Source organism: Corvus brachyrhynchos, unplaced genomic scaffold (genome assembly GCF_000691975.1).
Source record: "Corvus brachyrhynchos isolate BGI_N302 unplaced genomic scaffold, ASM69197v1 scaffold60, whole genome shotgun sequence".
NCBI classification, from domain to species: Eukaryota; Metazoa; Chordata; class Aves; order Passeriformes; family Corvidae; genus Corvus; species Corvus brachyrhynchos.
In genome coordinates, this window is record NW_008236767.1 from 2014998 (window position 1) to 2039716 (window position 24719).

General features: G+C 41.5%; 1 protein-coding gene across 1 annotated transcript in view; it reads left to right on the plus strand.

The window, feature by feature from the left end:
• MAPRE2 (microtubule associated protein RP/EB family member 2) overlaps nt 1-24719 on the plus strand; it is an 88142-nt gene that overhangs the window by 31381 nt on the left and 32042 nt on the right. Inside the window, exon 3 of the mRNA XM_008644912.2 lies at nt 19303-19430. Within this exon, the coding sequence (XP_008643134.1) occupies nt 19303-19430 (128 nt within the window). The remainder of the gene's footprint in view (nt 1-19302; nt 19431-24719) is intronic.

The window sequence follows — 24719 nt, forward strand, 5'->3', positions numbered from 1 at the left end:
GGGTGACAGTTCCCGCGGTGCCTGCGCGGGGGAGGGCGGCTCCATCCCCGCCCCCCGCTCCCCGCCAGCCCCATTTTGTGTTTATTTATCGTCTCTCATTTGGGGGGGACACCCGTCTTTTGTCGCAGTTGTAGGCATTTTTGATGAATCGTTTGGCATGCGGTGCTGGCAGCGCTTCTGCATTAACATCTCTGACAATATGTTCCGGCAGATAAGCTCATTAAAATTGTTTGCATTGTTTGATAAGGGTCGCGGCGCAGCCCGGAACGCAACTGGTTTGATGTGCTCCTTGCTGCCGACTCGAAGGGCGATAATAGGGCCGGTGGCTCCTTATGTCAATATACAGTTATTTTAAATGCTCCCTGGATGACAGCAAGCAGTGCCTCTGCAGAGTACACGCCCCTCGAAGCTGATTTTCAAGCAGCAGGAAATGATGCTGCTCTCAAATATCTGACTAAAGTGGCGAGTTGTAGCTCGATTACATGAAAACAAACGTGGATGGCTTGGCTTGTTTGTCTGAAGAAAATCAGAGTATTTTTTCTTCTGCTGAGGAATAACGGAGCTGCCACCGGCATAGCTGGCCATTAATAACCTTAACAGTGAATCTCATTGTTGATAACACACTGACGGGTGAGCGTGAAAGGCGTCGGAGATCCCAGTGTGTGGTTTGTTTGAATTGCACAAAATTTAGTCGGTGTCTCTCTCTGAATCTCCTTATACCTCATGCACTGGAACCCCAGTGCACGCACTTAGCACAACGCGGCAAAATTGCTTTTGTAAGGACCTATTTCTACTTGCAGAAAGCCTGGAGCTCTCACTTCTTATATCTAAATTTCAGCTGAGTAGTACAAGATTCTGTTTTAGGAGAAAGCTGTATTTCCATCTTGCACCTAAGCAGAAATATGAAATAGATTTGAAATGCCATGCATCTATCTTTACTTATTCTGACATGTCATAGGTACCACTGATTGCTGTCTCACTTGTTTCCTTCAGAAGGGTTCTTTTGAAAACCTCAGTTAAGTGGGGTTTTCCATTCTTTTTCAGTAGGTTTGTATGGTTTTCTGCAGTCATCAACAAGTCAGTTTTCTTGCCCTTTTGCCTGTCATATCATACACTGAACTATGTCTAGAAAAGACGTTTTGTGAGGCTGCTGTGTTCAGCGCATGATGACAGGAATAACTGTATCACTTGCCCAGTTTCCCAGAAATTGTGAAGTTACTCTGTATCTGAATAGCCTTTCCTCCAGAGAAGTGCTCCTTAGTCCTTCAGGGATTTTTATCCATTTCTATCTCTCTCTAGAGCAATATAAAGGAATACAGAACTACTAATGCTAATGTTGCATGTTATTTTTGGGCAGTAAATAAGTAATTCAGTTCAATATATTTCAGAAATAAACCTTTAATACACAAATAAAAATTTCCACTGGGGAATTCTATTTAGGTTATTTTTTTCCTTTTGGAAATTTACCCTGTTCTGCAGAGTCATAACACCCATATCTGTTGATTTCTCCCTTTCTCCGGGGGAGAAAATGATGCTTAACTTGCTTCCATCTGTAGGTAACATACTTCAGGAAGGAAATGTCAAGCATAACAGAAGAGAAACATTAAAGAAAATACGTGAAAACTGCAGTGAAGCTTCTCCTTGATACTGGAAAAATGGCTTTCAACTTCCATGACAACCTTTAGTAGCTAGGCAGGTTTGGTCCTTGTTCAGTGTGAGTGGCAGCAGGAGATCACTGGGTACAACAGATGAATTCCATCAGTTTAGTGCCTGCTGCCACACTGGACTGTCGGTGTCATTCCAGACTTATGGAGCAGCTTGTAGGACCTCACCATATGACACATCAAGTTGCTATGCCTCTGATTGTTGGCCTGGGTTGTTCCATCTAGGAATATGGAATAAATATGTCATTACACACACCCTGGAGGTTGACATCAGATGAGCAGTTGTACAAAGCTAAAACACTTCTGCGTCCTGCAGCTTTGCTCTCAAGTTAACCTGCATCTGCCATGTGTATAGAGGTTCAGTATTTGCCTTTCAGTCCTTCTTTCCTGTAGTAACAGAAATGCTTTCTCATTTTACAACTTTTAACATGTTCTGTTTCATAAATATTTTAAAACAGAAGTAGTCTTACCTGACCAGGAAATTTGTATTGATCAGATTGGATACTCTCAGACCTAAGAAACAACTTCGCTATTTCTAATACCAGGTCTTACCAAAGATTTGATATCCACCTCCTGAAGAAGATTTAAAAACAACTACAGGTTATACCTTTTTACAGACTAGGAAGCTGACATGGAAGGAGCTGCTGTAAGTTGTATGCTGAGCTGAGGATGCAGCAGGGAATTGAACTTATACCACGATTCCCAGCCATGTGCTATGTATGCAAAGCCACAAATAGTTTTCTCAAGTCTTCCAAAGGACATATTATATTTTGCAGACTGGGACATACAGGCCCAAGGTGTTAAGTTTCTCAGCCAGATTTACTTAGCTGGTAAATGGAAACCAGGCACTTTGGCATAAAATTTAGTCACAGGGTGATGTTACCTTTTGGAGTTAATAACTGTAATCAATCTGTATTGCTCACGTGCTGTTTCATGTGCTTCAGATCAGGAGACTGTTGAAAATTTGTTTGGTACTGAGGTATCTTTCTGTTGGCCCAAAGTAGACTTGGGGTCTTTTCTGAAGCAGTGAAGAATAGCATTAACATTTAACGATAGTTTACTTCCGTGTTCAAAGATGGCTGAAAAAATTCAATGAGAAACAAAATCAACAGCTGTGTGGAGAATTTTTTTTTAAATAGGGCACGTTTGCAGTGCTTTTTTTGCCAGACTCCAGGCATCCTGTGTGGTTGATCAGCTCATCATATTTTTAAAAGCTAAAGTATTGAGTGAATACTTGTAGGTTCAAATGGCATACCTAGTCTAAACCACCCTGGTCCTAAAGAGACAAACTGTTGTACCTTCCTTTGCAGAATACTGTGCTTAACTTCTGCTTTGTGTGTTGCTAGAAAAATGGTTTTCTGGGCCTTCGTTCCCTGGCTATATTTAGTTTTATACCCAGAACTTGCATGAAGCAGAGGGGAAGGGGCCAACTTCCTGATTATTTTTCTTCAAATCACTAAGCTAAAAGGAAAGAGTACTTTTGTTTTAGTTTTTTATCTATGAGTGTATACCTTTTTAATGTTACCTGTTTTAAGTGTTTGTTTTTCCTAAGTGTTGTCTTCATTCTAGAAATCATTGTGTAAGCAGTGAGTCATGGTGTTGTGCATAATAATGAAAGCTAGACAGCAGTGGTGATTTCCTCACCCACTGCTGGAATAAGTTGTGGGGTGTTACAGAGCATAGCGGGCTGCCTTTTACAGCGGTATGGGCTGATAACTTCCATGCTGAAAGTCAAGATTTACGTTGTAGCAAAATCTGTTCTGGTCTTTGCCTTCCGAACTCCCAGTGAATTGCCGGATGCAGGCTGGCCCTGGGCAGCAGAGAGCATCCATCCCTTGGCAGGACCTGCCCCTGTCTCTGGTGACTCTGTGCCTTCCACATGTGTGGCTTTACTCAGGGTTCAAAGGGAGACCTGTTGCTTCGACTTACTGTGGGCAGAAGGAATTTACTGGTCTTTAATTAGGTTCCACTGAATATGGTAAGCAGGTAGATACACTGGAGTAAAAAAAAAAAAAATTGTGTTGAAAAAATTAATATATTAAGGCCCAAGCTTGCTGAGAACTGGGAAGATGATACAGAGTAAAAGCAGTGAGTTGTCTTCTCACTTCACAGTACAGATAGGTGTGACTTCTGAAACTGTAAATGCCAGTCAAAGCAAATGCTATTAAATATATTAGTAAGTGAATCTTTATTTTCAGAGGCATCTGCTCTTGACCTAACAGCTGCATTGCAGATTATGAGAATTTTGTCCTAGATTTCACTGAAAGCAGGAAAAATGCAATAACAAATGTTTGAAAAAACCAGCAGCAAACTAATATAAATTACACCCCATAAATTTGGCTTGTGTTTTTCTAAAAGTTGTCGTTGTGATAACCCCCTTGTCTGCCAAGCATCTGGATTGCAATAAGACAGTTACTGCAGGGAGAAGACCATCCTGATGACTTAGAGCCAACAGCTTACTAGCCAGCATTAAAGAGGGACTATGCAGAAATCTTTCTTTGGTTCCTGTCAGCTTAGGTACCCTCTATTTTCTCTTCTTTCACTTTCATAAAGCTGTCTTCCTATTGCTGCCACTGCTGTTCTTCTTTAATCTTGTTTTCTGATTAGGGAGTACTCTGCCTAGAGAGAGCTGTTTCGGTGAGTATCTTCTGCTGGGCAGGTCCAGCTCTCAAAAAGCAAAGGGTGAAACTGTCTGAAGATAACTTGGAATCACATGTGAGAGCATGTAAATGTCTCTGAGGGGTAGGAGGATGACTCTGCTCAATACTGCATGAGTAATTTGAAACCTAGATAGTCCCTGCCTGCATTATTGGGGTATCTCTGTTGAACTGGATTTAGACCTTCCTTGATGGAAATACCTTCATAGTGTTTTGGGGGTTGGGGTTATTTGTTTAAATCAGGGGCTAAGACGGAGGTAGCTTTTTGGGGAGTGGGGAGAGAGGAGAGAAAACACTGCACAGACAGCCCAGTTTGTGTAAGGAAATGGAGGTAATTTTCAGACAGCACGAACTTCTCAGCTTACACCCAAGTGCTCTCACCAGAAAGGTCTGAGAACGCCTAATTTGCACCCAGCCTCCGTGGGTTTCAGAAACATCCTGTAGGTGGGAGGCTGCGTTCTGGTTTTTGTTGTGTGATGTGGTTTTTTTTAAACTACCTTGTTGAGCTGCATAGCAACAGCAATGTGTTTTTGGCATATTAAAAGAAAAAGGAGCAAGTTTGGCACACACGAGAACTGAACCTGATGCTGGCACTTTCAGAAACATACATTTTGGCTTCTGCCTAGTGTCTTCAATCTAGTCTTCCTGGAAAACAGGCGCTGAAAAATGTGCTGTATTGTGAAAGAAAGGTGATTTGGAGGTGGGGCTGTGCAGCAAGAGACCTTGATTAAAGCTATTTCTTTGGCTCGTTTGAGGGAGGTGCAGTTATCTCATCTGGACCACAGGAATGTTATTCCAGGGGGCATACCTGGACTAACCTTTTGTGATATAAAACTTGTTTTGGGAGGCAGTAAGAAAAGAAAATGTGTGGTAGGTCTACATTTCAAGCCTTGGCATTTGAATGTGTGACTCTTTAAAAATATCTTCAGAGGTTTTGGGGTTTAGTGGAGAGGTTAGTTTAATTTCACAGTCTCTCCTTCCTTATGCCCAAAGCTAATTATAGCAAAGGCTTGGTAAGGAAGCAGATGAATAGTGTGCCAGCTTTTCATTTTGGAAGTGCAACTTTCAGCCTTTGATAATTGAAAACGAGTGGTCTCACCACATCTGTTCTCAATCACGCCAGCCACCGAGTGGGATGGCACGAAGGCTGTAGCGCGGTGGCAGCAGCCGCGAGACTCGCGCTGCACCGGGACAGCGTTTGGCTGCTTGCATCCTCCTCACTCCCTGAATCCTGGCCTCCAGCTAGCAGCACTGATCGCTCACTTCCAGGATCAGTGCTAGGGAATGTAAATGGAAAACATCCGTGTTTCTTCTGTGGATGGTGTTAGCTGTGCGCTGCGTAGCTGTTTGGATCTTGCTCAGATCTCTGCTGCCTGACTCACCGATAAAGCATCTTCTTCATATTGTTTCATTACAATTAGGTGGGACGGAAAAGGGAATATCAGCTATAAAAGTTTACTAAACATGCCTTTAACTGTTGGGGTTTAAAAAGAGTGAGGTTTTTTTATTTTTAGTACAAATCTACTGTCTTTGTGCTATGAAGTATTTCATTCAAAATTGAAACCTTGCCTGCAATATTTTGACAAAAGTTTGTCTAGTTTTCTAGTGGTATACTAAGTTATTAAGTATTTTGTAGAGAAGGCTCTGTATTCTGAAAGCACACCCATTAAATGTCTCAGTTTAGCCACTCTGAAATAATTTCTTGTTTCCCATGGAGCCCCATGATTAGTGAAGGGTGCTTTTGTGTTAAATGTGGTTTTTTGCTATGCTATCCAAACAGGAAGTGTAAACATTCATCAGTGAATCAAGACTTAAGGATGTAGCTTCCGTAGGAAATCCTACAACTGTGCCAAATTATTCTGCCTGGAGAGAAATATGCCATGCACGTTGTACTGTTGATCTTCTGGCCTTGTGTATGACCATCTTGCATTGTTTTGTTTCGGAGGCTTAATTTTCAATATTATGTTTCTTGGCAATTTGGAATCGTGAGACGGACCTCAGTGGAGCCCTTAGTGAGATCTGTGCACTTCAGTTTTATCTTTTAGGAGCAACTCAAGTGAATTTTCCCCCCTAGAGCAGGGCTCCTTAGTACCATACAGAATTCCTACCCAAGCAGCTGTAATTATTCAGAGATGCACATGAATGCAAATTCTTTCCTGTCACTCTGGAATGCAGTGTTGATGCTCAGAAGGGCTCACTGGCAGTATGTATTAAACAATTTTGGGGGAATGAAAATTCATTTTAGGCAAATCTTACACAGTTGTTATGCTTCGCTTCTTAAGGTTAATCTCTATGGAGCTAGTCCAGTAATATCAGGAATAGGAAGCACTGAAATATTTGAAGTAGAATACTCATTTGTTTTGCTTATGGATTCAGTGTTACACAAATCATAGCTTGTTAAAATAACTATAGAATCTATGAGTAATTGTTTGTATGGAAGTGGAACACATAACCCAGTGATATGGAAGTCCCACGGGAGCTTGTGTATACAGAAAGACCATGGTGTGTAGGAGTGCTGAGAGCAGGGAAGCAGTGGTAATTGGTTGGATAGAAGGGATACATTTTCCCCAAAGGACAGCATTCAGTTGTAATTAGTCATTCTGTTGGAAACCTTGTTATGCAGAATGGTGTTCGTTATATTTTACTGAATTGAATTGTTTGGGGTCCATATCACTGCTTGCCCATAATAATGTTTCAGAGTTATACATGAGGTAGATTCTGAATCAGGGTCTGAAAACACTGTTTTCAGTCAACACATTTGTGTTGTGCTTGTTGTCAGATTCAAGGAGCCATAAGGAATATTCTCTTTTTGCTTTTTTATTTCATTTAATATATCTGCAATGAAGACAGGCTGAGAGACCTGGGGTTACTCAGCCTGGAGAAGAGAAGGCTCCTGGGAGACCTTAGAACAACCTTCCGGTACCTACAGGGGGCCTGCAAGAGAGCTGGAGAGGGACTTTTTACAAGGGTATGCAGTGATAAGATAAGGGGCAATTGCTTCAAACTGAGAGTATGTTTAGATTAGGTATTAAGAAGAAATTCTTTACTGTGGGGTGGTGACACACTGAAACATGTTGCTCAGAGAAGTTGTGGATGCCCCGTTTCTGGAAATGTTTGGGACTTGGTTGCATGGGACTTTGAGCAGCCTGGTCTAATGGAAGGTGTTCCTGCCCAAGGCTGAGGAGCTGGAACTATATGATCTTTAAGGTCTCTTCCAACCCAAACCATTTCGTTATCCTGCGTATTTCTGTCTGCAGAGGTTTGGCTCTCTAGTGCACGTTTATAATCTGTGGTTCCCAAGTGTGGAATGAGTTCCACAGCAGCAGGGATGCTGTAGAACTGCCTTGTCTCTCAAGCAGCTCTATTTTTAATATGGTGAGGTGTTTTTTTCCACTACCACATTGTGCACAGTTGTTCCTGAAGGGTTACACAGTGTGGACCTGGTGGTGCTGGTGAACAAGATGAACATGAGTCAGCAGTGTGCTCTTGCAGGGAAGAAGGCCAAGCCCATGCTGGGCTGCATTGGCAGGCATGTAGCCAGCAGCTCCAGGGAAGTGATTTTTCCCCTCTGGTGCTTCTGAGACCACATCTCACATACCTTGTCTGAGCCTGGCCCTCTCCACTTTGAGAGAAACAGTGACATACTGAAGTGAGTGTGGCAGGATGCTCAGGGGGCTGGAGCTTGTGACCTGTGTTTGGTCAGTCTGGATAGGAGCCATCTCAGGAGAGGGGGAGATCTCACTGCAGTCTTATCTGTCTAGTGGGAGACTGTGTGTGAAGAAGATGGAGCCAGGTTCTTCTGAGGTGCATGGGGAAAGGATGAGAGGCAATGGCAGTCAGCAGCTGCAGCAGTACAAAGTACTTTAGATATTGCGAGGAATGTGTACGCGGTAGGGACAGTCAAACACCAGAAGTTACCCAGAGGGGCTGTGGAATATCTGTCCTGGGAGGGTCTTGAAACTGAGACAAGATGGGATCACCGGCAGCCTTCTCTTGCTGTCTCTGCAGTGACTGGGAGGCTGGAGCAGGTCTCTCTGGAGTTCCCTACCTACCTGAGTCACTTTATGATCCCATTCTGTAACTCTAATAAACATAAACAGCTCGTGACTTAAAAAACAAAGTAAAGAAATCACATGCTTTAAAGATGAAAGGAATATCATCTGGCAACTTTTTTACTGCCATGGAGGTGAAATCAGCCTTGCCATCAAAGATTTCAAATGGAAAAGAAAAATATGTGTATGCAGTCTCAGTATGACTTCATCAATATCAAATGTTTTCTAGTTTAATTCTTGCAAAAGCTGTACTGCTGCAGCTGCAGTATATTAATTCATATTCATATAATTTCATATTGCATTCTCTAAATCGCTGGGAACAACTTCTGCAGTTTAGTATCTAGGGCTGATCAAAAGTTTGTAAGACACAGCAGAGCAAAGGGATAGTTTTGCTGTGTCATAAAATTAATTATGTACATTGCAATTAAAGATTATGTCTTGAAGCTAATAGCTGATAAATTGCTTGCTCTGCTTTTAAGGAATTTTAACTTTTTTCATGCAGAAAATATTAGCATTATTGATAAGTTGAATCTGCAGAAAATGCTTTAACGATGAGCATAGTTCTTAAGCTGTGTCAGATGTCCGCTTAGTTTGATGTGCTTTTTACAGGGAGTGGTGCAAAACTGTCTTGTCGCATGGCCTGCAGCAACACTGAGAGGGTTGCAGGAACTAAATATTCACACTGAGCCCAGATTACCTTCCTAACTGCACTTACATGTAGTTGAAGGCAATTCAAGCAATAAACTTTTTTCTTCCTTGTTTATTGTGAGAGTTGCACTTGGTAATGTCACTGTTTTCCAGCTGGAAGCAATACATGTTAGGAATTGACCTCAAGATATTCCATGAAAGGAGGCCAAATCCTATTAAACAGTACATCTATGCGTCTCTTAGCTTAAGGTGCACAGCTTTACTGGGGCTTGTACATAAAGACTGTTGTAACTAATTCAGCTTCTACAATCACAGTTACATCAAACCAGTGAGCACCATCTAAAGAACATTATTTAGAAAACAAAGCTTTGGGGATTTCCCCCTTTAGATAGGCAGAAGATGCTAAAAGTTAAAATCTGTCTGAAAAGGCCAATTTCACAGACCTTCAAAGACCAACATGGTTGAAAAAAAAGGTTTTGGGGAAGCTTTAGATGATGCTGGTAGACTCACCAATTGTGTTGGTACTGCAACAATGGTAAAATCAGTCTGTGGTTACTGGCACACAGCAAGAATAATATGTTACATAAATCACAGATGGTTGAGCTAGAATGTTCCTACAGGGCAATTTACTTCATGAAGGATTAGTGAATTCTAGTTTTAGTTGCTCCAAAATTAATTTAGCAGTTAAGCAACTGCACTTGGAAGTTCAGCCCTGTTCTAGATAGTACTTGGTAGGATTAATTCTTAAGATAGGTGATTTACTGGTAGTATGTTGAGAACCAGAATAATTTAAGAGTGCTTCTTTGTCTGTTATGGTATTAACTCATGAGAACAAGGGAAGAGATCAAGTTACTTTGGTATCCAAACCCGAAATTAAGTGTTGTGGCTGGTAGTCTTAACACTTGAAGTCTGGATAATATTAAAAATGGTTTGTAGGGAGTTTGTAATAAGCCAAAGACTTGGATATTTATTTGTGCCTATATCAACAACACTGGAGATGTCAGAACTCCAAGATTTATTATTATCATCATTATCATTTTTAGTCTAGCTTTCACCAGTGGTTGAGGGAGAAGAGGGAGAGAGGTTGGCCTCAGAGCATAGTAAAAAGCTCTGCAGTGTGTTGGTGCAGTGGTCTGCAGAGGCAGTGCTGCAGGGGACTTTCAGCTGGTTATCATCACAGATGTTGTCTGGAGCACGGTCCTGCATTCCCAGCAGAAAGCCTGGTGCTTTTCCTTTTCCCCAAATGGTAGCAGAGCTGTGATAGCACTGGGAACCCTGGGCAACCGTACTAAAGCTTAATACTTTCGTTGCAAAAATACACAGCTGTGTTTTAGAGAGTGATGCACCAGTGAAAGCAGCTAGCATGGTTGCCCGTTGCTTCATCTGTTGTCACATGCTTGTTTACAACTTCAGGGCTTAAAATAAGTGTTGCCTTATACCCCTGATCAGTGCCATCACCTTCCTGCCAGGATGACTTGTTCAGGGGTGGAGTGGGGCTGGCTGCCTGGCTGGTATCTCAGCAGCTCTGTCGTGCAGGCTGTGCTCTGACACCTTTGCCTGTGGGTCCTGGGATACTTGCGTGAGTGGTTGCTGTGCTGTTTCTTGACCCTTGGTACCACTCCAGGAACAGTCAAAGTGAAGGTGGCCTTAGAAAGCCACTTAAAAAGGGCCTTGTTCTCTGCAGGAACAGAGAGTTGGACTTGATGATCCTTGGTGGGCACCTCCCAACACATTATATCCTGTGATTCTAACATATATGTATATTAAGGTTAGAATAAATGTTGAAATGCATTAATCAGTGTGTATCTACACTTGTTTTTGATGTAGGAGAGAGAAGAGTTGATGCATGACAAAGCCCTTGTGCTCTGTCCCATAGTGCATCATTTGTGAGTGGGAAAGCTGTATTGCAGTCCCTCCTTAGCTAGTGCAAGGGGTTTCCCTTGGGAGTGCTCTCCTCCTTAGCTTCGCCTGCCTTGGACAGCCAGGGTATTTTAAGTATACTGCAATCTCTTGTTAGGAAACGGCAGCTCTATCCTCCTGGTTTCCCTTCTACCCGGACTTGTCCTCTTCTGAAACCCATGGATGCTCAGTGCCTGTCTCCTGCTGAGTCACTGCCTCTCTTGCCTGGCTCTGCGGGGTTGTGAGGCACTTGGAGGCTGCTCAGCCCCCCCCCGTCAGGAGGGCTGTATAGTATTACAAAATCTCATTTGCCATTAGGTTATGCTTGGAGTAAATCAGCGTGTTACTTTAGCCTTTCACCTCGGAATGTATACATGCCGGAGAGGAGGAGGGGGGGGCAGCGCAACCCCGGATAGGTTAAAACTAAATTCATTTGGTGACTTCATCTGTCTCTAGTTGGATCTCATCCCTGCTGAAACTCCCAAGCCTGCCCGCAGCGTTTTCTGGACTTAAAAGGCGGAAATGGCGGGAGCCGGGAGCAGCCGGGCTGGCAGAGCTGCCGCTGGGCTGCAGCGTGGCTGCTGTCCTGCTGCGTTCTGCCTCTGGCACAGTGCCTCGGTGCCCTGCAGCCCCCGTGCCCAGCTCTGCTGGCCTTTCTCAGTCAGGGCTTCTGACTGTGCTTGTCCCTTCCTAATCACGGGCAGGTATTCCTTGGTGTAGACGGAGGTGGGTGGCTGTGTCCACGATGTTTTGCCTGGAAGTTCACAGGCTGCGCTGTGAACTCCAGGGGTCAGTGGATTTGGGGACAATTTGGGGACAAGCTCTCCTCCACTGCTGTTTTCATTTTCCAGTAAATCTGCATTTGCTAAAGAACTTGGAAATCTCCTCTCTGAAAGTGAAACTACTCATCCATCAACTCGTGGGAGCAAAATAATAGGAGGTTCCCCTGTTATTTGCAGAACTCGAGCTAGGAGCTGAGGTTTGCTTACATGGGCTGCCTCTCTAGGCATCCTTTCTTCAGTGCTCAGCGCTGATGTTACCTTGCTTTATGGCACGTTTTGAATCTCTTGGAAATCCTTCATCAATGTCTCCATGTTTGCTTGGTAATCTGTTGTTATCCCTAATGGAAAAAAAAAAAAGAAAAAAAGGGGAATTGAAGTTCCTGTTTGTGTCTGGGTGAATTCGAGACTTCGTTTAACAGAAGATTAAATGATGGTTTCTTCATCAGCTTTCTAGAGGTTTTCTCGTTACAAAATGATCACAGGCATCTTCTGTTTCCTAAAATGTAGGTGTTTTTAATTGACTTGAGAATTATAAGTCTGAGAATTATTTTCCTTTGAATCAACTTCTTTTTCCCCCCTTCACAATCCCCTTGTCTATTGTGAAAGGTAGACTAGTTGCCAGTGTCTATTGTGAAAATTTGACACGTTGAATGTCTTCCTTCAGGGCATCAGAGCAGCAATTCAAGCTTAAGATCTTAGAGTTGAAAGCCTTGGCAGGGGGAGGGTAATAACTGTAAGTAAAAGCAGTGAAGTTTTTTAGCATTGCAGCCTTGCCACAGTTAGGTTCCTCTCATTCAGCCAACTTCAAAGGTTTCTTGTTGTTCATCATTAATAAAATGCCTTCTTAATTTGTAGTAACATTCTTTTTATACTGAAATGTACATGTCCTTACCCCATGTTAACTAGTGCCTGTCTGTTCAACACAAAACATTACTACAACTTTGTTCAATTGCTCTAAGGTGTGGTTTGAGGGTGCTGTGCACTGCTGTGGTTCATTTCTTACTGCAGTGAATATACCTATGTGGAAATGGTGGTGGCCAGAAGCTCTGAATTGCTTCCATTTTGTGTAAGCTATTGATGTCTGCCTTTCTTGAACTTCTGTCCTTTGTCAAGAATGCTTTTTTTTTTTTTTTAAATTAGGATTTGTTTTCTCATATAAATTGATCAGGAGCCTTTCAGAGCATGCAAATACCTTCAGCCAAATGAAGATATTTTGTAGTTAGGTGTTACTGTTGCATTGTACTTTTGAAGGCAAAGGTGAAGCGTGAAAAAAAAAAGGAATTGTGTTACTGTAGAGACATGACATTGGTGTACAGTTTCAGTGGCAGCAGGAGTGAGAACATAATTGGAGAAATAAAGTCTTGCTTACGATATGCAAATACGACTGGCAGATGCAAGTGAGTCAGTGAACGTGGCTTGTCCTCCTCAGGTGGACCTTTAGGTGCCCTGAAATCTTTGAAACACTAAATAATTGTCTTGGAATTTGAAACTGTTATTTTCATTTTTGTGAACTACCCCAATTTCATAACTGGTTAGTGAATAAATTTCTAAGTATTTCTAAAAGCTATGCAGTAGACAGTGTAATGCAGTGCTAGTTATTAGGCTAGTTATTGCTAGTTATTAGTTATATCAGAGGTTTTGGCTCAAGTTGTGTATATTATTTGAATACTTCTGGTTGTGTTTTCCACATTTGAGGGAACTGAATGTCTGAAAAAGAACTAGTATTTTTCTGCCTTAGATAATAAGATTTTTGGGGGGTGTTAGGTTTTCTAAAGTCACGTGTAGCATTAACCAGAATTGCCAGGAGTCTTTAGAAAAGATACTCAGATTTGGGTCTAAACCAGTCCTTTAGAGCTGTCATAAACATTTATGTAGGTCAGAACATCCCAGCATTGGCAGGAAGCCTCTAATTCAAAAGAGAAAATTCCCTAATCCAGTCCGAATACATCTCTATTACTCTCATTTCACTTTCATTTAAACAGGGAAGTGCAATGAGAACAATAAAAAATATGCTGTTGGCTGTGTTAAATGATAATCCTGCAATATTCAAGCCATAAAATGTACATGGATTGCCTCAGTTTCGTCTAGACTCTGTAGAGTACTTCACAAATCATTTTAGGTCAAGTCAGATCCGTGTGATAAATGTAAAATGGCATTCAGAAGTTGGTGAGGTACACAGATAATAAAAATATTTTTAACATTTCAGGGCTATTTAGTAACATGGGAACAGTGCAAAAGAGATTTGACATTCAGCATTTTAAAACATTAATTTCTCACAGTGTTATAATCACAGGATTCTTTTATTCTTTTTTTTTTCCCATGGCAATGCCTCATTGTGATTAATCTTGTATCTGATTCAGTTTCTGGCTAGATAGAGCCTTTATGTTGCTTGCTACAAATACCACTGCAGTTGCAACACTGATGCCATGGTATTTGCTGCAGAAGTACAGCATAAGTCAAAAGGCAGAGTATGAACAGTGTTGTCAGCACTGCATAGGAGCTTTTTGTGTTGATTTTCCATCCGCAGGACTCTTTTCAGTAAAGACAACCTCGAGCATAACTGGCCTCTAATGACTGTGGCTAAGGCTGTGTGCAGTGAGCGTTAAAGAAACAGGCAAGGTCCAGCTGCAAATCAGTTGTCATTTCAGGATGATATAAAAGGATGACTTTTCTTTGTACAGGGATTTAGCTACTGAATATGGCAGGTTTCTCCTGTGGGGATTTTTTTGTTTTTGCAGTAGCTTTAATCTACAAAGCCTTTTCACCAGCAGCTGCAGCAGTCTCACTCGGCCTGATCTTAGCCTTTCTGCTGTTATCTTCTGCTTTAGTAATTTTTGGTGTGAAATCTTTTGTTTTACTGGCAGTATCTTATCAGGTGTCAGCTTCCAGAAGGCTCCTCTGTACTGTCACACAGACTTTCCACTGCATTTAAAAACTTAGTATCTACTTGTCTCTTTGTACTACTATTTAGTACGAATATGTCTATTTGTACTAAATGAGAGGCAGCAGGCAGAAACTGGAACACAGGATGTTCCACCTGAACATGAGGAAGAAATTCTTCACTGTGAGGGTGACTGAGCACTGGAACGGGTTCCCCAGAGAAGTTGTGGAGTCTCCTTCTCTAGAGAGAATGAAAAACAAACATCTGGACACAGTCCTAATGTGCTCTGGGTGGCCCTGCTTGAGCAGGGAGGTTGGACTGGATGACCTTCAGTGGTCCCTTCCAACCTTGCCTATTCTGCGAAAATGTGAAGGCCTTGTGGGTTCAGAGGTGATGGCAAGTTCTTACACTACAAATAGTTTCCTTGCTGTAATCCTTCTAGGCTTGTCATTATTACTGGTTTGTTGTGATACAGCTTCTGCTGTCAACAACCGTTAGTTTATCCCTGGAAAAATAAAGTAAATGTGCTTCTTGCAAAACTGTCCTTAGGAACAGCTGGATAGCACCTTGTAACAGCTGCAGTTATCTGTAGCAAGAGCAGTGGAAAATACCCAATATCTCAATGTTCAATGCTGCATATAATGCCTTAAAAAATCAGTAGGCTTTTGGGTGTAATGTTTACCGTCAGACGTGCTGAGCCAGTATATTTCTAGCTGGGGAAACTGCTTAAGCATGTACAGGATTTTCAGCACCTGTCTAATCCTCTGAACTCATGTCTGTGGTGTGTAGTTGTGCATGTGTGAAGTGTTTTTCTGAAATGGCCTAGACTAATATGTGAAGACTTTCCTAGGGCTTGATGTACACAAGGGAGAGTCCTTTGTGGTTAGGCAGTGCTGTAACAGCCAGAGGTTTTTACTCTCCCCCTGTGCCCTCTGAAGTGGGAGGTATGATGTGCTATCTTCAGTCTGCTTTCAGTTACTATAGCACCACCAGGCACCTCTATGGAATCCAGGTAGATACTGGTTTTCAGGCTTGTGTAAGCCTCGTTGCAATCCTATGATTCAGAGCCTTCAGTCTAAACAAGTGAAAGCCTGAAAGTTGAAAATGTAAATAATGGTATTGGAAAGAAGCAATATGTTAGGACATAAAATCAAGTTGTTAGCTACTTGGCTGTTCCAAGTATGGCCTGTGTGTCTCCACCTGTCCAACTGTTCTCTTGCATTGCCTTACTCATGTTTATTAATGTGTTTGAAGATGGATCACATTTTTCAAAGTACTTCAGCACTTGGGGAACTAAGTCCTGCAGAAAACCCCAGCCCAGCTGTAGATGTTGAGCACAGAGGTTCTTGACTGTTGCTGAGCATGGTAGCTGTGCTACCTACACCTGCTTGTTCTTTTTTTTTTCCTTCTTTTTTGTTTTGTTCAAGGTCTCTCTGTGTGGCAAACAGGATATGTGTGTATCTGAGCACCAAATTAGAACATGCTTACTGTAAAGGAAACCTTTCCCAGCTGAGTTTATTTAGGACGTAACCAGTAGGAGGATGGGGAACAAGAGATGCAAAGACAGAGTGAACTCTTTCAAGAGAGGCAGCTGTGGAATATTCACATGTATGTCAACAAAACACTTCAGAATGAATGGCAGGGGCATGTTACTGAGTTTTTTAACAGAAATTCTGATTAATTTTGCTTGACTTTGTTTACAGTTGTACTCATACACCCTTGTGCATACTTGTGTACAAATCTGAAGCTGTTGTGTCCAACAAATAGTTTGAACTTGTCTCTAATAAATAGTCTGAACTTTTGTTTGACCCATAGACCATAATAACTCATTTACAGATGCAGCATAAGTTGTATTATCCTTCAGGGTAGCATTGTAAAACTCAAGGTTATTCATTTACTCACAGTTTCCTGCAGTGGAGTTCTCCACCCCATGCACTGCAGCAGAGGAAGTTGTTTGCTCCCCTGTGGGTTGCAGAAAGATGGATATTTCTCTCTGCAGTTCTTTGTGGAAAAAGATGATGAGGGAAGTTCTGCTTCCTTTCTGTGTGTGTGTATTTTCTTGATCTTTTTAACAAAGTGAACTTTCCCTTTTCACTAGCGGTAGCTGATGGTTGTTCTGAGCTCTGCCTGGCCTCAGAGGCCAATTAAAATTTTCTTGAAGTAGGGACAACTACATATCAGAGTAACTTTATTCTACATGTTATCATCTAAGTATCTTTAGTTGCTTTAGAATTCAGTGGACTCTTCTGCATTGAACTGTTGGTTTATTATTGAGCTCACTATTCTTAATTCTAAGTGAATGTTTAATTCATTATTAAGCTGTTATTTCAACTGATTTTACAGACAATATCTAACATGTTAGTTTAATAGTGACAGTGGTGGTATCCTTCTATTAGTTTCTCATCTGTATAAAAAGGCTAAAAATAATAAAGTAAAAATGATGCGTTTCAAACTTCAGATGCCATTGGTACCAAAGGTGTTGTTTGCCTGCTCACTGCCTTCCATCCTGATGTTGAAGCTAAGCTTTTATGCTTAGCCATTATGGTGTAGTTTTAAGAGTAAAAGGGCACTCCCTGTTTCTAAAACTTTGTTCCTAGCGCTTGGTTCAATCCAAGCACTTAGTGCGTGCCAAGAAAGCGACCTTTGCTAACTCTTACAGTGAATACAGGGCTGTGTTCACACAACTGGCTGTGCTGCATGTGAGCCCACAGGAAGAGCAGGGCAGACTGAGCTGTCACAGGCTGGTTTCTTGTGTGCTCCAGAGCTGCCTGTACAGAAAGAGGTAGGGAGGCAGCCTGGTTCCGAATGAATTTCTGGCACTGGTTGTGTGACTACTGGAGCATGAGTTTTTCAACCCTATTTTCTCTCTCTTTTTTTTCTTTAATTCCCCATAAAGCAAATTTGTGGATTTTATGTCTTGCATCGTAATGTCAGCAGGTGGGAACAACTTCAACAACCTTCTGTTTGTGAGATTTGCTTCCTAGAAAGTGACCTGTATTATGAACTTTGTAATCTTGTATTTAAATGTATTCTCTGTGTTGTGTGCTTATACACTCATATGTTACCAAGTCAAGTTTTGTGCTGGCGGGTTTTTCCACACATTTTACCTAGGTTGCCCCACCTAGTTAGCACACCTAACTGTGGGTTAATCTGCAGTCTTTGTGTTCCCTGCAGAATTATCTGTCAGGCTTCAAAGGGTTACATCTCTGCAAATTCTCAATGGAAATAGTCCACACAGACTTTGGATCCTACAGAGAAGATCCTGCTCTCTTGCATTGACTGAGAAAGTTGAGGTCCAAAGCTGAGATGGCAGGACTGGCACCAAAGTTAGACAGATAAGTGTTAGCTACAGGGTGCCACTAGAGACAAAGGTGTGCAGTCCCCAGCAAACCAAGCATATTATTCTTTCCAAGAATAATCGTTCAGCTTTGACTCTTTGGTCGTTTCTGAGACACCTCATACTTGAATTGCTTCTAGTGGACTTTCTGAAGTCCATTACTCATGGAAACATTACTTACTCTCTTCATGAACTCGATTCTGCTCTTTGAAACTACTGATGAGATAAACTTGAGTGTGCTCATCTTTCCTCTTTGCAACATCTTGCAACAGAAAGATGGGACTCGGGTAGGATAACAGGAAGCAAAGTTCAGTAGTACGTGTTCCTAGTCTATGTACCTAGGAACATGATAAAAGCTAGCATGAGTTACTGACTTCCAGGAAGGGACCTTTGCTAGCTAGAAGAATCTATCTGAGGTGATGTAGCTGTGAAAACTAGGGACAGAGTGGCATTTACCAAGGTCTCAGTGAAATGTTGTCTGAACAGTGCTTGAAACTGTCTGTTCAAAGAGGACTGCTGGCATGATCAGTCACTGAATGTCTTAACTTGATATAGGAGACTCACATTGATTTGTTTGATCTAGACTACCTGGGCATTGGAACAGACACTGAGTGCTGTCCCTAACGCATTAGGAAATCTGCTCTGGGGAAGAAAAAGCCATTAGGGCTGGAGGAAAATGCTGGCAGAAGAACAAATGGGTTTAAGCTGAGAAGAAATGCTCCTAATGTTTTAGGAGAATCAGGCTCCACGGCAGCTTTCCAGCTGGACAGTTGGGGGTGCAAATCTCAGTTACCTTCACGATAGAGGTTGGTAAATTGATAACAGAGATTATCTGATATTCACTCTGTGACTGTTAGGAACTGAATTAATGATCCAAAAGGTCTCTGTCCCAGTAAGAGATCAGTATTTCAGTAAGTAGAACAGCTACATCCTCATTTAGAAGTTATCTCAAATTAAATGTTGATTTAGGGAGCCTGATCATCCTGCAGTGGCAAAAAAATGACAGATGTCAGATCACTGTATTGGTGCAGCACAATGTAACAAAATCTTTGGTCTCTGATCCTGTCTATGTATCTTTAGGCTATGTCTGATGCTGGTTTTTTTTTCTACCTTATTGGCATGAAGCAGAGTACCATAGGTTTGTATGTTCTTTAAGGTCACAGTGACAGCCAGAGAAATATGTTCATAGATTCCAAGAGGACGTTGAGGAGGTTATGTATCATCAAAGAATAAAAATTAAGCCTCCTTTTTCAACAAATAAGAGAGGGTTGTGAGTGTTGCACCTTTTCTTTCCCTGTTTTGAGCATGAAGCATATATTCACTGTATTCAGAAAGCAATTATCAAAACGTCAAAAATATTTTTGTCTCTCTTTTTTTCCTAGTTGGGGAATGGCGGTCAACGTGTACTCTACCTCTATAACCCAGGAGACTATGAGCAGACATGACATCATTGCATGGGTTAATGATATATTAGCTTTAAACTACACAAAAGTTGAACAACTCTGTTCAGGTAAGAAAGCACAGTATGCTCTACAAATGTTTATTTTAAAACCACTTTAAAAGTCTGATTTGTTGAAAATAGATAACTTTTAACTTTGACATAAACCAGTTGCTCTGAAAGGAGAGACAAATGTATGTGCACAGGAAGCATTTTTGCGTTTGTGTTAATCACGGGAAGATAAGGTACCTTGGGAAAGCATAACAAAGGCAGAGGCGAATGGGACAAATGTAGCAGGAGATACATAGAAGTAATAAAAAGGTTGGCTAAGCAAGCAAAGAATACAGTGATAAGTTTTAGTGTTTTAAAGCCACTGGGGTGGTATCTTTTCAAATGGAGAGTGGACATAACTGAAAAAGAGACAAATAGAGAACCAGCACCCCAGATGAACAAAATTCTCCAGCTCCTTTTCCTTCCTAATGAGGTTTCTCAAATCCCTGCTGATGTTTACAGGAGAAAAGCACAGGTGTGACTGAAGAAAAAACATGGATTTGAGGAAACGAGCTTTTAGCTGCTGTGAGGGCTTCAGAACTTTGTCAAAATCTGCCTGTTTCTCTTTAAATCTAACTGAGTTATTGTTTTAAGTATATTTGGTAATGAGCCCTGAAGAAAGGGTATTAGTTGGAATATTTCAGACATTTTGGTTAATCAGAGTGGCAGCTAGAAGATAGGTGTTAAACAACAGGGTCTGTAACTAGATGATGGCTAGAAATGACACAGAAAAAGGCTGATGTTTCACTGTGAATATACATGCCCCTGGGGAATGATTTCTTTCTGATTTCCTACTGTGATTTTTAAATGTGAAGATGTTTGTGGTGGAGGAGATCTAACTTAGATTGCTACTTCAACTAACGTGCTGGGAATATTTTATGAAGATACTATCTTATCTTATGAAGACAGTGCTCAAAGTACATGGAAGAGGAACCACATGACCAGATTTCAGCTGTTTCATGGTTCAGATGAAATGCATAAATGAGGTCTTATATTCATATATTTGATTTTACCTACTGTTCTGGGTAAATTCTCTGTCTTGGAGATATTCCCTGGAAGGTATAGATAATCCTTTGAGGTTGATAGTCTTGTAGCCTATTCTTCAGAATTAAAAAAAAAACAAGTCTCAGCTGCAGAAGTAGGGTTGCATGTTTGCAGCCTTGCACAACTGTAAAATTGAGGTTGAAAAAGTGCAGGTTAGGGTGCATGTAAGCAAATGATATAAACTGAAAAACTAAAGACATCAACCATGGGAAATAATCTCTTTAGCTGTTACCAAACTTTAACTTGAAATGTTGTCTTTAGCTGTTGTTATATTTATATGTCGGGAAGTTAGCCTAAGTATTTTATTTTGGAGTAAGTAAGGACAGTATTCACCCAGGGAGTAGCTATAGATAGATAGAGATAGATACATGTGTGCACACACTGAAGGAGATAGAAACATAGAAGAAAATAGACTTTTGCTCCCAAAATACCCAAAGTTTGCTATTGTTTGAAACAGGAAGCATAGTAGACAAGTTATTGACTTGTTCCTGTGTAGCTATTTAAATGCTTATAAATAGTTGAAAGGAAGCTTTTAAAGTGAGTTCTCAATCAAGTTAAATGTGTGTGGGCTTACAAAAATAACCCACCCAAACAAAAAACCAACTAAGACATAAAAAACTTCACCAAAACCCTTTCTGAAAATAGGGGAGAAGTGATCTAAGAAAATATTGACTAAGCAGAATAAAATGAGTTAAAGTTATGTAAGAAGATCAGATAGAGAGACTTCAGCTGGGTGGGGCAAGGAGGGGAAAAGCATGGGAGCTGTCACAAATCCACTGTCCCATTTCATCACGCAGCTTCTTACACAACTTTTTCTGTGACCTACAGTGAGGTTTTTGGGACACGCCACAAGGGAAGAACTGAAAAAGGCTTGTCTCATTACAGCTCTTACTCCATTCTGTATAAAATTAAATCTTTTCTTCCTTTAGAATTTCCTGGATTGTGTTAATTGTTATTGTTACCTGATGCTTCTACATGCTTGTCTTTACGGGTGAAAGCTGTTAATTTGAATTTCCCCACTTGGTTTGGTAGTCTTGATGCTTACACATTGCTGTTTTTACATTCATATGCATTGCAATCCAGAAGGGGCTGTAGTAGTTCCTTATCTAAAGAAGCATTCTAGCATGGTACTTCCTGTGTTAGTGTTACGCAGGACTTTACTCTCTGAACTGATGAACCAAAACACTGAGAGATTATTGCAGACACTAGAGCACAGTAATCTTAGTCTTAATAGGTCCTTCCCGTTTGGGACTGTGCAGTGCATTTCTCATGTGCAAGGCATCCGTGTGTAGCAATTGAAGACAGATGGACAAACAGCTTTGGGAATCTTTCTGCATTTCATATAGTACCCTGTGTAAATGCAAAGCAATTTATTTCATGTACATGTATTTTATTTAGCCTATTTCTAGCGTAGCTTTCAAGAGAGAAACTAAGGGAACAGTAGAACAAATGATGAGCCAGCTAGCAGGCAGAGCACCAGGAAGCATGGTATGGACTGCAGTTTGAGAACAGCCAGCCTAACTCATTCATTCTGGCATTCTTTGGCGGATGTTCCTTGAACCATTGGCAGCTTTCATGCAGATTAATGTTCGTTTCCATAAAATACAAGCATTTCTCCGGGACTTCAAAGGGAAGGAATATGTGGGAAACTCTTTACAGCTATGAAGCATTTCACAGCATTAACAGGGATCTGCAGAGCTGCTGTAACTGAAGTTTTATAACCTACTGTAAAATTGTATGGACATTTTCTTCTTTTTTAAAAAAAGCATTAAGATTAGTCATGCTGTTTTATGACTATTCAGTTCTTGTTCATTTTTGTTAATAAGGAGCTATCAAAATGCCAGAAAAAGCTAAGTGCCGGGCCAAAAAAGTGGGAGAGGGAAAGTGGGGGGGGATGCTATATCGGAATTAAAAGCTTGAAGGAGTTACTTTTAGGAGGTAGGAGCAACCTAGATATGGCATGTGCTTCTGTTCAGCACCTGGCTGTGAGACCTCATGGGTGCTCACATTCTGCAGCCAACCCAACAATAATTTTTGACATTCACTGCTTAAGCAAGAAGGAATAATGTGACATTCTGCCTTTACTGAAGGCTTTATTCAGAGCATATCTGAAGCTTAATGTGACAGTAGTTACAACGACAGAAAAAGCAATCAGACCTTCTTTTCCTCATTGCTGGGGAGAAGTAGCTTTGGTGATACACAGGCTGTAGCAATACCAGCCTGTTTCTCAATTTCCACTTACAGGAACAGAGCTGCTAGGATGAGGAGCAGCAAAGGAAGAGGCTGGCTTAGTCATAAAGTATTTGTATTCTTTGGGAGTCTTAGATGTGGTTTTTGTCTCTGCTAAGTAGGCCAAGCAAAGTGCAGTGTCCCCTGAGCTTTCTGAATGCCTGCTGTGGTGGTGATGTGCCAAGAAAGCCAGGTTATGGATGGGTGCAGCCCTAGAGAGTCTAAATTTAGTCTGCAGCTCCTCTGGTAATTTAGTTTTGACAACTAAACAGGGAAAATCTCTCCAGGCATCTCAAAGCAATACAATTCTCTTTGCTTTAGACACGTCATATTGTCAGTTTTTGGACTCTGGGTTTGATTTCCTGCAAAGTTGTTTAACCTGAGCATGAAATTTATAAACCATGGTTTTAATAGAAGGCATAGTGCATTCCCTTTAGATTGGCATTAGAGAGGGCATTTAATTTGATACATCAATGAATTATAATAGAGAATATATAATGGAGAAGTTGTAATGTCATAGGATCCCATCTGCAAAACACATAGGTTTGGGGGATAGGAGTTTCATATGAAGTATGACACTAGTTGTTTCCTAGGAGTCATGCTATTTTTTTTAAGGAATACATGGTGGCTTCTTAGAAAGAATTCTGACTAAGTACCTTGTAACTGAATTTTCTTTACTAAGGCTGTTTTTCATCTCTAAGGAATACCAAGTATATGTGTTACAGGGCTTTTCATGAGTGTTAGAATGTTACATGAGAGTATATTCAAAATAAGAGTCAGGCAGGAGCTAGAGGGCTTGCATATGAATTAAAAAGAAACAACACAATGTGTACAAGCTATATAATGTCAAGGAAATGGTAAATGGATAGAAAGGCAAATGTGGCCTGGAGCAAGGTACAATTTTTGTCTTAGCTATACTTCTGTGATCCTATGAGATTAAGGAGATACAGAGTCTCCCCACTCCGTGCATTTGAAAATTCTCAGTAGAATTATAAACTTGCAAATTGTCTGGCCCCCAGTGCCTACAGACCTTCTGTCTTTGAGGATTTGTATGCAAGGATCAAGGATTGAATGCAGGGTTGTTTTTTTCCTTGTTTTTAATAAATGGCCGTATTATAAAGAAAGCATGTGGTTTGGCATTTTCAAATTTTAGACTGTGATGCTTTCTCTGCAGATGCCCTGGGTGCTGCCACAGGGAGTTTCTCATGTGGTGACTGCTGTCGCTGGTACCATATCTCAGTTGGTGTTCGTCCTGTGGAAATATGTAGTCCCTTTATATATACTTTTTGTTGGCACTCTGCCGCCCTGGTGTCATAGGAAAGCAGGCAGTGTGACAGTAGGGCAGATGTCATTCTTTCTTTGACTGTGTTGCCTCTCTGGCTTGGGATTTGGGGGAGAGCTTCACTGCAGCATCTGTGGGCTGTTGTGCCTTGCGACTGGTGCTGTGTGAGGGAGGAGGGTCGTTCCTGGCTTGTGGAGGGTGTCCATGGTGTTCTGCTTCCAGGGACTGGGCACTGCACCCCTCAGCCTCTGGGCAGCAGCTGGGAGCGCGTGCCAAGCATGCTGCCTCCTGAGCAGTGCTCCATGGGAGCCGGCTCCTCTTCTCTCCACCATATGAGAGGCACAATTGAGGGGGGCTGGAGAAGAAGGGTTTTGGCCAGACAGAGAAATGGTGAGCAGGACTATTTTTTTTGAAAGTCAGTCGTGTAAATATACACACAAACGCGGTTTGTTCTGTGGGTTAGCTGCATAGGATTTGTGTTTTCATGTCTCAGAAGGTGTATTTTGCTCAATGCCTATATTAACCCATAACCTCCTACGTGCGGATTACTATAATCTGCATTACAGGACCCTGTTGCCAGCACTCCTCTACATCCCAGTGTGCCTGAGAAGCCAAAGCGTGTTTCCACGTTGGTGGTTTTGGTTTGTTCCCCGTTTGCAGCCTTGCAAAGGCTGGGTCTCTAGCGCAACTTGGGAACATGATTAAAACATGGCTTGATCCCATTTGCACTCTGTAACCGAGGCATGTTTCAAGGA